This window comes from Bemisia tabaci, chromosome 9 (genome assembly GCF_918797505.1).
Source record: "Bemisia tabaci chromosome 9, PGI_BMITA_v3".
NCBI classification, from domain to species: domain Eukaryota; kingdom Metazoa; phylum Arthropoda; class Insecta; order Hemiptera; family Aleyrodidae; genus Bemisia; species Bemisia tabaci.
The window spans coordinates 34,747,839-34,763,199 of NC_092801.1; the positions used below are offsets into that span (position 1 = coordinate 34,747,839).

The window sequence follows — 15,361 nt, forward strand, 5'->3', positions numbered from 1 at the left end:
GAGGCGTTGGGTCCAGAAAAGATATTTCTTGGTTGCGGTGTTTCAGAATCTCCACTGATAATACATATCATAGCGAGGAAACGATTGAATGAACTTCCTAAAATTGTTCGTCTTCAGCATGGTAAAATCATTTAAGATTTCAATAAAAGTTTGAACGAATTCCATGCATATTTGCTTTAATCATATTGGATGAAACGTTGACAAAAATCCTAAGACATTGCAACCGAGAAATGCTCTTTCTGCTCCTATGCGCCGCAACTCAGGGACATACATTGAAATTTGATTTGAGGGCAAAATGAAATGATTTCGCATCTCCGGTCGTGAGCCCCGGACGCACTCACAGGGGAAAATACAGCAAACCGGTTCGCTTCCAGACGAATCCCGAGCGAAACCCCAGGACACAGGACCACTTCATCATCATATTTATCATCATCATCGCGCCTTCGGGAAAAAACCTGGACGTCATAGGATTCGTTCCCGTTTGAGGCCGGGGGTCCAGCACCCGGGAATCCCGGGTCCCCCGCCCCCTGGTTTTCGTGCGGGGGGGGGGGGGCAAGGATCCTCCAGGCAGTGACCTCGCGCCTGGTCGGGGGCACCACGGTTTTTCGATCCGCCTGATCAGTCTGCTCGCGATCCTCCCGGCTCACCACTCGCGCCCGCAACTGGTTTCCGTTGAAGCTTTCGTCAAAAGCTCGCTCCGCGCCTTTTCTCGTCGTGATTCCGTGTGCTATGGGACTCTCGCAGTGATTGTTGTGTCAGTGTTGTGCTCGGTGACAAGTCGGAACGCCTTTACGTACCGTTGGTTTGATTTTTGTCGGATTGCAGGATCTTTATCTGAGGAGTTACTGACAGCACGTGCCCATGATGTGAGTGTTATTGAATCATGGTTTTACTGTTCAATTCTTAAAGGTGACCGGGTCAGGGTGACGAAATTTCATGAAAAATAAAATCTTGAAATTTCACGAGAAATATATCATAAAAGTTCAGAGATGTTGTGAAATATTTCATAAAATTTCAGAAATGTTATGAAATATTTCATAAAAATTCAGAAATGTGAAATATTTCATGAAATTTCGGAAATTTATGAAACTTTGTGAAATATCTCATGAAATTTCAGAAACTTATGAAAGATATTGAATTATACCGGTTATTCCTTTTCATGTTTTGCAAAATTTAAAAATTGCGAATTTCTCCTATTTTTGTGTGATTGAGTGCAGGTTGCATACTAGCCCCTGAAAAAACATGAAATGTTCCACAGCCTTCTAAAATCTTGTGGAATATTTCACTGAAATTTCCAATTTTTGCCACCTTGGACCGAGTATGAAAAGATGCCTTTTGCTTCAAAAGAAATTCGTCACTGAAAACAAAAAGATTTCTTAAATTTGCCGCCAAAAATAATTTGTCTCCAATCAAGAAGGGTGTGGATTAATTTCAGCTCCTTTTTTGCTGAACCCGAGGATTTTTCTTCTTGTTTTTTTTTTTATTTATACTTATTATTCAGAAAAATACGTGTGACAAAAATTACTGAGTGTATTTTCTTCGGAAAATACACTAAGACACATGGCTGACACTTAAAATTTTTTTCCAACAGGTCTTTTCTCGTGTTGCACAAGTAGTTCACTGAAAAAGAATTTTATTGGGATACTTTTTTGACTTGAGGCTTCGTTTCTGTCGACAAAATTTGGTGTTTATGAGTTAAATCCGCACAGATTTAACTATATGCGCGCTAACGATAAAAAAAAGAACTTCTTCTCGGACTAGCAACAGCTGTCCGTTTAATGTAGCACTGAATATAAAACTCCGGCCGTGGAAGTCGTACTCATGGGCTATATAGACATACCATGCGCGTCTCCGAGGCCGAAAAATCCGGGCGCAGCACCCGGAACTTTCGGCCTCTGAGCTCGGAACGGACGGTATGTCTATTGTCTATATAGCCCGTAATTTCTTTTTTCAATGAGGTTTCTTTCACCTTAATCATAGAGGGATTATATTGAGGATTGATCGGCCGCAATTCACTTTAGTTGATCTATATATTTGTTTTCCGTGTGTTACACATTAAAACTCATGAAACCGACTCCTTTATTCGTCGGCAACCGGTTTTTAAGAGATAGGCATATTCCATGATTATATTTTAATGCACGCCTCCAAATTACTCATAGGTACCGTCTCTCCTCCAACACAGGGGTAAAGGTATCGCTGTTCCCTCGTGAGCTCCAGAAAGCATTGAATGATATGGTCATCGCGGCTTTCACGGAAATCGAGATACTCCTTTACGTCAAATGAGTGACGATACATTCATGTAACAACTCCCATCAACTTTGAAGTGAGGAGCGAGCTTAATTTTCGTTGTCCAAATCTTCCTCATTATGCTCTTTCTTACGTTTATTTTCGTCGTTAGATACTAATCAAAACCCGTCTTCTCGCGCAATTTTTGGGGCATGGTGTTGCTAATAACCAAAATTAGAGGATAAAATCTCAAGTCGTTGACTTTCCAACCAGGTATATTTCCTTGCGAAGAGATATCATGAGATTTTCACTTGAATATTCATGGAATTTTGTTTCACTGCGCAAGAAGATTCATCCATCCAAAAGGCCCACAGGAAACAGTGGTCGGTTTATTAACATATCACACTTCGCTTTTACAGAGCCTCCGATCTTTTTATGGTAAATTTACAGAATACATCTAATGCAAGCTCTGAGTTCACAATGAAAGTTTTATCCTCAAAAAGTCGTTAGCTACGGCAGGGAATTGACGGGCATAGTTTGATATTTTTCCGTACGAATACCTCCAATTTCATTGAGATCCTTCCCACTGTCCTATCTGGGTGTCTCACTTCCATCTGTTACTCGGTTGTCATTGCTAACTAACTTCACTAATTCTGGCGGAGAATTGGACGTATTTCTATCAAAGGGAACTATGTGCATTATGACGTGAGCCCTGTTATGCGTGTATTCTTATGGGTCTCAGGGCTCAGGTCTTAATGCACATAGTTTCGTTTGATAGAAGCACGCCCAATTGATAGGCGTAAGTTGCGATTTCTCGTCAGCCCTAACGAAAAAATTACCTTTCACAATTTAGACGAATCCTAATTTCTTCTCCATAACATTTTTTTTCAGTATACGCAATAAGATTCCTCTGGAGGGAGTGAGATGAGTCTCCCCCCCCCCCACCAAAAAAAAAAACATGAAAGTTTTCACCTGCCATACAATTTTTGTGATATCATTGTTAACTTAGTCAATTTAAGATATTGCATTAGCACTCACAAATAACTAATGCTATAGCTCGGTGTTGGCTACATAGGAGTAATCTATACTATATAAGCTTATCTTATACAGGGTTATTCAAAAGTCACGCACCACTAGCCATGAGGGGGGTGGCCATTCGAAATTTTTGAGTTGCCCCTGCCCCCCTCTCCCAGAGGGAATCAAAAACTGGAATGTACGTATAAACATTTCCCCCTCGATATAAGTCGATATCGTAATTAGAACTGAAGTAATGGCCAGTGGTGCGTGACTTTTTGAATAACCCTGTATATTCAGTGAGCCCTGCATAATTTAAATTCAACACACTTATTGAAAATAGAATCAGATTCATAGATAGACGAGCAAAAATTGCCCTACATGTTTTTGTTTTCCCCCAAAGTTTTTTGTAAATCCAGAGAAACCTTCTTCAATTATAATTGGTAATGTTCGTTGGTAATAATTGGTAAGAAATAAGAAATTGCGTATCGCCTTTCGTAGTGTTTTTGATTGCATTATGCACCGTCGCACCAGCACACACATCGATTTTTCCCAGAGAAATCAATAACCTTTAAGTCCCCGTGCGCCAGCGTTACATGCATCGTAGTTGTGCACGGTGGTAGTTTTTCGCGGGTCACCGCTTTCAGTCATATCAACAATAAGCGTATCGGACCATAAAAAAATTCTTGAAGGGCAGCATGCACACACGCTCTGATAATACACTTAGTTTTGAGTTCAAGATGAAGCGTGTAACGTGTATAGTCACACTCGAGCGCATTTCTCTTCCCAAGTGAAACGCATTCTCCTGCGAGTCTTGGATTAAAATTATTTGGATTTCTGTGGCGCTGGTGAGAAAAGTGACTGTCAAAACTACACTGGGAAAAACCACATTGGATCTAGAGTCCAGACTCTTAAAAACATCGACAAGAAAAAATACTCTTGATTCAATCAGAATCTAGCTTAAATCAAGAACCAAGCCTCTTAATTTAAGCGAATTTCGTTTTGATTCAAGCAAAAGTACGATTGAATCAAGAGTATTTTTTCTTGTCAATGTTTTCAAGAGTCTGGACTCTAGATCCAATGTGTTTTTTTTTTTTTTCCAGTGAACTCTCAAAAAATTTACGTGTAATAGTAGGTCTCAGCGGTTACCCGATGTAGTAAAAACTTGTGAGTATATCTATTTCGTATAATGAAATGTACTCAGATACCTTAAAACCCGAAGAGAACGTCAAAAATTGCGAATTTTACTAGCGTTCATTGGTACATTAAATTCCCAGCACACTACATCATTTTTCAAGGAATTACTAATTGGACTGCGTTAATCAGAAAGGAACCAAGCCTCAACAGCCGTTGCCAAATTTTATAGGGAAATTTAATTTTTTACATGGATACGGTTGTGCAAGTTTGTGTGCAATTTTCAGTGAAATTTCTGCATAATATGAAGCAAATTCCTTAAAATTGTGAAAGGACTTTGCACAAACGCTCCCTCGTAAAGAATTAAATTGTCTAGTAAAATTTTGCAATAGCTGATGTGGCTTGGTTCCTCTCAGCTAAATGTGGTCCAATTGTCGATACTGAAGAGACTGTGACTACTGACTGTTGACTGTGTGTTATGTGTGTTATATGTACACCCACAGCTAGAGCTCTCTGGGTTTTTTCCCTTTTTGTGAGTGCCCCAGGAAACCGAAATATTTGTACGAGCGAAGAGGCTTTTTGCGACCTGAGCTGAAATTCTCACTAATTAAAAATTTATGGGAGCCGCTCTGGTGACGAGCTGAAATATTTTAAAATTTTCAGCTCGACGTCCGAGGTTGTGGGCCCGCCCCTGGGCCCCTTGAGGAAATCGGTCTTTTTTCAACCCAAACCGTCCGGTCCACGATAACACTCTTCCGAATTCATGTGAATGCAAAGAATTTGAAATATTCTCATTTAAAGAAGAAAAAACACGGAAAGTTATCAAATTTTAAATGGGTGTTCTCGAACCTGGTCACACTCCTCCCAGGGACTATTTCAGACTACCGGTCGGAATTTTCCGGCTCTTTCCGCAAAAGTCTAGAAAGCCGCTGTTAATTTTTTTTTTTATACGTATAGAGAGAGAATTCCTGAAATATGTGCAAGTTTTTATTTAAATTATTCAGAATGGCGAGGTGTCTCTTCGAGTTTAAAATCTGCGACTGTCGTGATGAGTTCGTCCATTAATTAACCCCTCTCAGGAAGACAGGGCTTCAGAGTTCAATGTTGACTAGCATCGAAAAAATGCTCGGGAAAAAATCAAATTGCTAATTTAACAATTTTTTTAATTCGAAAAAGTGTTTGACATGTTTCAATGTAGATTTTACGGTACAAAAATGATACTTCAACGACCTCCGTGGACCGAGGAGTTCCGTTTATATTTGAAACATTTCGCACATGTTTTTTTTATCAATTCAATCGTTAAATCAGCAATCTATCTGACGGCTCGAGATCATCGAAAATTTGCGTTGATATTCTCACAATTTTAAAACAAGGATTAAAATAATCTCTCATCATTGTTTGGTTTTTTTTTAAAAAATTTAAAAACGAGGCATGATATACAATGTGCGAAGTTGATACGTGCTCCCCCAGTTTAGTCATCAAATTATAACTATACACTTTTTGTGAAATTAATGATTTTAAACATACTTATAACCAGTACTAATCGATTTACTTGCATACAGAAAGATGGTTTCAGTTACGGTAATACACTAAAAGAAAAAATCACTGTCATGCAAATTCATGCGTTGAATTGGTAATGACCCCTTCTTTTTCCCATCGGAACGCAGGTCAATCGAATCGCAGACAGTCAAAAATTAACATTTTACAGAGAATGCATGCAAACTTTTAATTCGCAGGCACTGTTATACAAAGTTGAATTTAATGAGTTCTCCCGCCTTTAGGTAGCATTCAATTAGGCGGAAAATTCGTTCAAAATTTTTACAGCTGTTACAATTTCTCTCTGAGGAAATCCATTCGTGCTCACTCATCCATACGCTATTATTTTTGAGATGAAACATCGAAACAAACCACATCGAAACGGAAGTTTAAAAAAAATGAAGACCGCTTATCTTTAACCTAAACGATTGTTTATTTACAATTTTTGCGTGCACTGGAAAAAAAACACATTGGATGTAGAGTCCAGACTCTCAAAAACATCGACAAGAAAAAGTACTCTTGATTCAATCAGATATAAGCTTAAATCAAGAACCAAGCCTCTTAATTTGAGCGGATTTCCTTTTGATTTACGCTTAAACCTGTTTGAATCAAGAGACCGTTTTCTTGTCAATGTTTTCAAGAGTCTGGACTCTAGATCCAATCCAATGTGTTTTTTTTCCAGTGTGGTCACCTGTTGCCGTGTGAACTAACATAAACTACACGAAGCGCTCATTTTATGTAGGTACATGTTAGTTACTCGTAACTTTATCACTCAATGTTCACATCGAATCGTTCTCGCTATTTCTTCTTAAACTTCGGAATCAAAATTATTTTCAAAAGTCTTTTTCTCTCTTAAATGTTTCCCTCTTTCATTTTGCAATTATGCATTTGTTGGATCAGCAAGATAAACACTCTCCCCTCAAGTTAATGAGACATATCGTTTTAAGTGTCTAAATTTCGGAGTTAATACGGGTACAAGGCTAACTTTCAAATACAATTTCTCAATTTCGGTGTGATTTTTTCATAGACTGATTCAAACAATACTCAGGCTTTGAACAAATATTTGATCCAATTTTTAGATTTTTTAATTTTGGATTCCTTTGTTTTAAACCGTGGGAGGCTTCTAAAAGGAGGTACTGATATTGGATTACATTTTGAAAATAGGAACTAAAATCTCTGGCTCATCCGTGAAAACATTTATCTGCACAGGGAAACTAACGGCACATACGCTGCCTCTAAACTGAGCCAGGAGTTGTAGTCGCAAGTTGCAAAATGTGGTCCAATTATCACTCGAATACATACCATAATTATTGTGGTAAAATTCTCAATGAACGTCTGTCTAGAACCTAGAAAAAAACATCGACGCAAAGAATCCTCAATCCTCAAGTTTCCAATTCAATCACCGAAAGATAGTTTCCGCCTATTGTAGGCGTAATAAGACGTGACTCTTCACTACATCAATTGGCGTAAGGACCTCTGCATCGACTCATTAACAGGTCATAAACTCCTCTTCCAGCCGATCAATTGATGAGGTGTGAGACCGTTTGTTTTTTGGTCGAGATGAACGAAACCGGTTTCCAGTGTCTAGTTCACGATCAGGTTACGCAATAGTAGCGAGCGTGCCTCTCGTATTTTAACCGCTAGATCGCTCAATCAGGAATTTCTTTCATGACAGGCGCCGCTCCGCGTTACGATTGACGTGACGGAATGCCGCGGAAACGTCTTAAATCTTCCGATACGCGCCACGGCATCCTCATATTTGAATCCATTAGAGCTGCGCTTGAATTTTGAAAGATTAGTAATGGATACGTGGCATGTGTGAGGGATTTGCGATTTGGCCATTGATTCTTATGTAAAAGTTCGCGAGAAACAGGATGGTGCCACTGGTTTTCTCTGAAATCATCTCCCAAGCTCAAAAAGAGCTTTCAAAGTGAGGCCAAAATGGAGGGGATATCCCACCCTACCCTGAGAGTCCACCTCTACATCGAAACAAACTCTCCATGCAAAGATAGGGAACAAATACATTAGCAAGGTTGCCGTGTTTTCAGTCTGGAGTCCCCAAATAAAGTGGCAACCCTGCTAATATATTTGCTCCCTATCTTTGAATGGAGAGTTTGTTTTGATGTAGAGGTGGACTCTCAGGGTAGGGTGGGATATCCCCTCTATTTACGCCTCACTTTGAGAGCTTTTTTTGAGCTTGATAGATGATTTCAGAGAAAACCAGTGGCGCCATCGTGTTTCTCGCGAACTTTTATATAAGAATCCATAATCAAATCGCAAATCTCCACACATGCAACATCTCCATTGCCCTATTACACTGCGGTTAAATTGATTTCAGCAGCAAAATTTCCGCGGTCGAGGTACTTTTGACGAATGAAATAAGCGCAGCTGCCGTTATATGCATAAGAATTATAGTGTGGCAGCTGTAGCTCATATATTTTTCATTAAATTCAAAGCACTTTCGGAGATTTCAGCTAAAGTGATGCACTTTCAATCCACTGACGTACGCGTATTACCACGGGCAATCCATAGCGCGCACCCGACATAGCGCCTTCAACATCGTGTAGATCCTTCAAACGCTACACCGTTTCACGTACGATCCGATGTGCAAATTGCCTACACTGCGCCTGTCGAATTGTACATCACCGTGTTTCCAGGTGAACACTCCTGCCGTGCCAAGTGAAAACGCCGTATGAGCATTCGAATGTAGCCAAATTTCTCCTTTGAAAATATTTATTTTTGAAGATCGTTGTGAATATTTTCCCTTGATATTTTCAGACTTTCTAGATCAAACTACAAACGTAATCTTTTTTACAATTGGAGGATAAAAATTCACAAACATTCTTAAAATTTCGTGAATTATAGAATACGGCAACGCCTGATGGCTCATAGTGCGTTCTAACTTAGCACGTCAGACTATCGACCCGCGTTCTACAAATCCGGCACGTTCTGCACGCCTCCGTGATAACACCAATTTTATTGGAAATTTAGCTTTTTTTGAGCTTGGGAGTTGATTTCAGGAAAAATCAGTGGCACCATCGTGTTTCTCGCGAACTTTTACATAAGAGTTCATAGTCAAATCGCATATTCCTGACACATGCAACATCTCCGTTGTAGTAGTAAATCGATCTGGATACTTGAAATTCATAGGTTGGCTGCATTTCTTGGCCCTAACTTTATTCGCGGAGGCATCGGTGAAGGCCTGATGGATTTTCGGAGTTTCACATCTGGCTATACTCTCGCTATACAGAAACTCTACTCAAAACAAATTCAGTCCGGGTGCCATTTTGCTGGATGACTCTAGAGCTGTATGGGACAGCTTTAATTCTCAGTGCGTTTGTAATTGCAACACAGTTCTCCCGTCAAAAGTAACACTATGGACCAGTGCGGCAGTGTCCGCGATCAATTTGGTTCGTCGCGTCGCCCTATAAGGCTACAATATTCGTCATTCCTCTAACGTAAGGACGTACCTCTATTTTCTCGTGAGCCCTGGTAGGTATAGAGTTGTATGGAGAACAGGGTTCACGTAGAACTCGAGATACGTCCTTACGTCAGAGGAGCGACGTATTGATCAAATAAATATGACGTCTGACGCTGCACTTTCATTTTTGAACTCATTTATAATTGAGTGACCTATCTCCTGTCTCGCGCGCTGCCGCCAGGTCGACCTCAATTTCGCTCTGACGATCCAGCTGCTATGGTTTTGTAGGTACAAGATAAGAGTGAAGATTTGTAATGCCTCGCTCTTCTAGGGTAGAAGAAGTATTGACATCCTGCCAGGGGGGAAAAAATATTGAAATTTCATCAGTTCTAAACGTTTTAAGGTCCCAGGAGTCAAAATAACCATTCTTGAAAAAATGTGTGTCCGTCCGTCAGGCGTCCCTCAAATCTGTCTACAGCGATATCTCAGAATCTATCTGTTCGATTTCATTCAAAATTTGCATAGGAGAACATATCTACGGTCTCCTTATGCACGTCAAACGATTTTGGGTTGGATTACGCTAAAATTTGGGGGGCTAGGGGCCAAGGTCCATTTTTAGCAAAATCACACGGAAAGCTCATTTTGAAGGACTGTAAATTTTTTTTTCTAATTTTTGGAGGAAAAATACTAATTTAGCAATAATAATCAAGCTTCCTACACCAAAATGGTTTTTTTTTCTTCTTTTTTTTCGAATGCCAGGAAAGCCCAAAATCACTCTAATCAGTTAGTCTACACTGAAATCGATGGTGAAACCACACTGCCAAACTCGGCTTGTGAAGTTGCAATTTTTTTCTCTCAATAGGCTCTTTTGAAGAATATAACATGTTCATCGGTGGCTGAATAAAATTCGTGTGGGTTTTCTCCCTTTGCCGTAAAATTCTTTGGAAATTTCATGAAAAACTGTCCGGGATCTTCAGGTTTAGGAGAAAAGCATCTAAAAACATAAATTCACATCGACGGCGGAAGTGCCGAAACCACTCATCTCGTTCGCGGTGTTTTAAATTCTCCGATGTTATGTTTCTTTTTTTAAGGAGAACATAGAATCGTTTTTTGGAGTTTTCGTGGATTTTTTTTCGCCCAGAGAAGAAAAATCACGTAAGTTTTATAAAATTGATGTCATCTGACTCTCCATTCAAAAAATGAAGTATGACAGGAAGTCTGCAACATTGTAAACCGAGATGCGTTGTTTGAGAGTTTCATCGTTGGCATGCTTTTATACGTTCAGATTTCGGAGGATAAGGCGCATAAGTGCAGTTTTGTCTATTTCGAGAAATACGTGTTTGAAGTTTCAAAATTATATGGATCCTTATGGCGGAGAGAAAGTTCAAACTGACTTTTCGATGCTTAAAAATTGGAATTTGGGAGCGAATTTTTCCCAGAGTATGCATTAAGATTATTTTTACTTGAAATTATGAATATCTAAATTTTTTCTAAACCTGCACTTATGCGCCTTGTCCTCCAAGCCCCTCAATGGTTGGCCATATCACCTTAAAAATACTCTACTTGAACTTCGCTTACACACTATGAGCTCAGCATCCCGATTTTACGAGGCGAATGTATCCAATCAATCAGTGAACGCAAGGGTACACCGACCATCAGAAAGACGCAATCGTTGCAAAACGGTTAATTGCTTCTACGAGAGCCAGGTCATACGAGGCGGTGATCATTCATAAGGTAGCGAGGAGTGGGCCATCCACCTAGAGATGTTTATCGTTCTCCATACTTCACGGTAATTCTGAGAAAACGATGCGTCGGCAGACATTTGGACATATTTGACCCAAAGAACTATCTTCATTGTTACGCGGGCTCTAAGATCCGCAAGACTGTATGCATAACAGGGTTCGTGTCACAATGATGACAGGGATTTTTTTATTTTAATACGTCCATTTGTAACTAATCCTTTCACCTCCTTTTTTGTCAGGCAGACAGACGGATTGGCGCTGAGACAATTGTTTCATCATCTGACCCACGCGACGGTCAAGTCTTGCTGTTTTACGTGAAGGTCTTCCAATTTTGATGCATTAATTCAGAGATATTACAAAATTTTGGCAACATTTACGGCGACGGGCCCTATGATAGGCCCCTTGCGAGTTTCAAAGAGAAGCGCTATTAGCAGTTTCCAATTTTAGTCAAATTGCGTGTAGAATTTGTGACGGATTCATAACTGTCGGTGTTTTTACCGGTGAGAAGAGGGATCTATCCTCGAAATTTTCTTCCCTTAAAGTCTCCCTCGCCCAAATAGCAAATGCATCGGTTAGTTGCCTGTCTCGTTATCGGGGTTACACTTTTAATTAAATTTATTGCAATTAATTTGAAATAAAGTGCAATTTTAATCGCACTGCAAACGACCTATCTTTTTGACACATAGAACTTATCTTGTTAATCTTTTTAAATCGGCATTCATTAACCAAATGATGTAAAAATGACGGTTCCAAACTTACAGTTTTGTACATTATGTCTCAGAATTATTTCAATATTTTAGTTGCGCTGTGCTGTTTGGGAAGTAAGTGCATGGTTTTAAGTATAGATGGATTCAGGCTAAATTTTAGAAGTGCAACCCTTTACAGGAATAATTTCCCAACGTAGCGACAGTAACGTTCTGTTGGTCCTTTCCTTGTAGGTTTTCTGTTTGACGCCCGAGATTCCCGTTGCATATTACGATCCTAGTTGTCATAACAGGAATACCTTTGGGGCAATAAAAATTTCAATTGGCTTATGAAGAAAACCGAAGATGAAATTATTAACACTATTTTCCTCTGTGATACTTGACTAAAAATGGAAACAAATCGCGAATTCTGACTATTGTGTATCTAACCCGAGATACAGGCAAAAATTCGTAAATATTCTCTCAAATAATGAACTGTATTCTATCATCGAGAAAAAAAACACAGTTATTCTACCGTTACAACGGCAGTAATGTCACATGGGATTCCATGGTAGTAGAACCGTGGATTTTGATTCTTGTAACGATGAGCACGGTGATATGACCGTGTTCACCGTAATATTTCTGTGGGCATAGACATACTATTATAAGCGTGGTTTTGCTACTATGCTCATCAATAATATTACCAAAATTCACGGTTCCACTACCTTGGAGTCTCGTTTGACATTATTCCCGTGGTAACTGTCGAATATTTGTGTTTTTTTCCCCCGTGAAGGAAACCGAAGAAGAAATTATTAACACCATATCTTCCTATGCGATACCTGACTAAAAATGGACAAAAATTACGAATTCTTACTAGTGTGTATCTAACCCGAGATACAGGCAAAAATTCGTAAATATTCTCTCAAATAATGAACTGTAATCCTTTTCTTTACCTAGTGGCTAGTTACTAGGTAAAAGTTCAACTTGAAAATGTCTGTTTCCTTTCGCAAGTTGTCAGCTATACTTCTTCGAGGAAGCATATCCTACAAAACTTCCAGTGTGTACATTTTATGGACGCTCTTGCAAACTTGCTCGGAAACTTTGCGGCAAGTTTTCTGAGACTTTGTTTACGTGAGAAAAATGGAGTCGGGACAAATTACACCATAGCATCGCAGGTGAGGCGTAATAATTTATTGATACGATCGCCACTCGGAATATGATGGGAACGTATAATTATAACATCAATGCCTTGACGAATGCTGGTGTATGTCATTTTAATGGGCAGCCATTCGTGTTGATCGGCAGTTATTCTATCTCCGATCTAATCGTTTCTCTAAGTCATTCGAGGGGACCAACGGGCTGATTGTGAGCGATCCTTTCGGTTGAAATGGGTGATTATTTTAGACTAAAGGGGTAAATGATGGACCAAGTATAGGGTCTCTTGTGGGTACGTTGAATATATCGAATGTATTGAAAATTTCAAAAATAATCGTATAATCGGGGAATTTGCGTTTGTAGTTTACGTCAGAATCAGTGAATTGTATGTTTCACTAAGAAACTGAAGTCAGCATACATCCAACCACACCGATAAAAAAATTTCTTGCGATACTATTTTGACTCAAAGTGTCGTTTCTTGTCGACAATTTTCTTTTCTAGTTAAATGGTGCGGGTTCAATTCAACATCAGTTTTTAAAGAGTTTCAAAAGCGTTGTTTTTTTTATAGTTAAGTTCAAGTTAAAAAAAAAAAACAACTTTAACAAAACAGCATTTATTTACGAAAAACTGACCTTAAGTTAAATCCGCACGGATTTAATTATAAAAAGCCAAATTTTGTTTACCAGAAATGATATTATGTGAAAGTAGTATCTCAAAAAAATATTTTTCAGTGACTTTTTAAAGTTTTGTAGTTTACTTCAAGACACCCCGCATTACATCCCGTTCAAATTCATACCCTTTCCGGTTCTTCAATAGATGGCTGAACAGGCCAATAATGGTGAAATTTTAATCGATTGAAGAGCAGTGTGTGACTCTCATTCGCTTCATGAAGTCCAGAGATATCAGCCCGAGGCATTTCTCGGGCACATCGAAAGACAAAGTCTCGTTTCCTTGGCCTTTTTCGCGTGTCGCCGCCGCGGCGTTCGGAGGACCTGCCGGATTCCGCGTGGTTTTTATGATAACCTCCACCTTGATTCGCGCTTTTTTTTCTCAAACACAGCTGCGAACCGCGAAGAAATTCAAAAGCCGCTCTACGGCACACATCGCTCTTGCCGGCAGTTGTTGATTCTTGGACCCCGCGAGGTCAATATTTGTCAGCGTTGGACAGATCCGCCGCGAGGAGTAAAAAAATTACGCACATCCGTGGGGTTTTGGGCTAGTGGAAATAATTGAAATTTTCTCCTATATAAGATAGAAAAAGTACCTAATGCAATGTATCGAAAAATGGACAACTTGTGGTATCATTTCAATGTTAGTTCACTGATTTACAAAGAATGGACCACTAGACAAGGCACGAATTCAAGCATTCTGATACATGTTTCTCGTAAACACTGTACAGGTGATGACATGTTAGCGCCTACAAGACTGTAGGAATACTGCATGCATTACGCCAAACACAGTGCGGCCGGCAGGAAACTTATTGGCGCCTACAAGACTATTGGAATACTTCACGCAATGCGCCTACAGCACGGTGCGCGTTTTAGTTGTTGAATATTTTCTCGAGTTAATTCCTTGTTGTCAGACTTACGGTCCGCGGTGTGCACAATGGAACACTAGACAAGGTACGAATTTAAGCAATCTGATACATGTTTTTTAGCCAGAATTTCACGTAGAACACGATTCGCGCAACGAAAATTACTGAAACCAACTCCTAACGAAGATATTAACCTTTTTATTTCACATTGGTTACGTGGATTTTGAACTGCACTCTCACAAGAATCACAAAGCTATACGTGAGTCAAATCGCGCACTACAACGGTTTCAGCAAGTTCCTCAGTCGAGCAGTGTTCATTTCCTACCATGTGTTTTTCAAGCTATAAGCAATTTGCTATAGCTGAGCCAAAGCGTCAAGATTGAGGTTGCCAGATTTTTATATCGCAGAGACTGTCATGATAACGTTTAGCGCGCGATGTGCATTACGTAGAGCATTGAGTTTTCATGAGCGGGTGGTTTGAATTCACGCATTAAGAATCATGAAATATCTTCGCAAGGAGTTAATTTCGGTAATTTTCGTTATGTGCATAGTGTTTTACGTGAAATTTTGGTTTAGAAACATGTATCACAATGCTGAAATTCGTACCTTATCCGCTCTAGGAACGCGGTAGGAACCGCTCTATTGGTGGTATCATTTCAATGTTAGTTCACTGATTTACAAGGAATTGGTTGTGAGGGGAGGTGGTTTGATAAGCTCCGCGCCAGGTGATACTGGTAGCCGATGATGCCCTATCGTTTTAAAGGCTCATTTAAAGGTTACCAAATCTTTTATCTTTGACAGAAATTTCTGTAAGTACTTCTAGTAAGCTATTTTATCCACATTATATTATAAGAAATGCGTCGGTAACCCCGGAACATTACGTTTGCTGTGTGCTACTCATGCAGATTGCATCGAC

General features: G+C 39.5%; 1 protein-coding gene across 1 annotated transcript in view; it reads left to right on the plus strand.

Annotated features, from left to right (window-relative positions):
* The first annotated feature begins 620 nt into the window (after positions 1-620).
* Positions 621-15,361, plus strand: part of LOC109036094 (fatty acyl-CoA reductase wat) — an 81,618-nt gene continuing 66,877 nt past the window's right edge. The window contains exon 1 of the mRNA XM_019050038.2: positions 621-866. Within this exon, the coding sequence (XP_018905583.2) occupies positions 862-866 (5 nt within the window). The 5' untranslated portion in view covers positions 621-861. The remainder of the gene's footprint in view (positions 867-15,361) is intronic.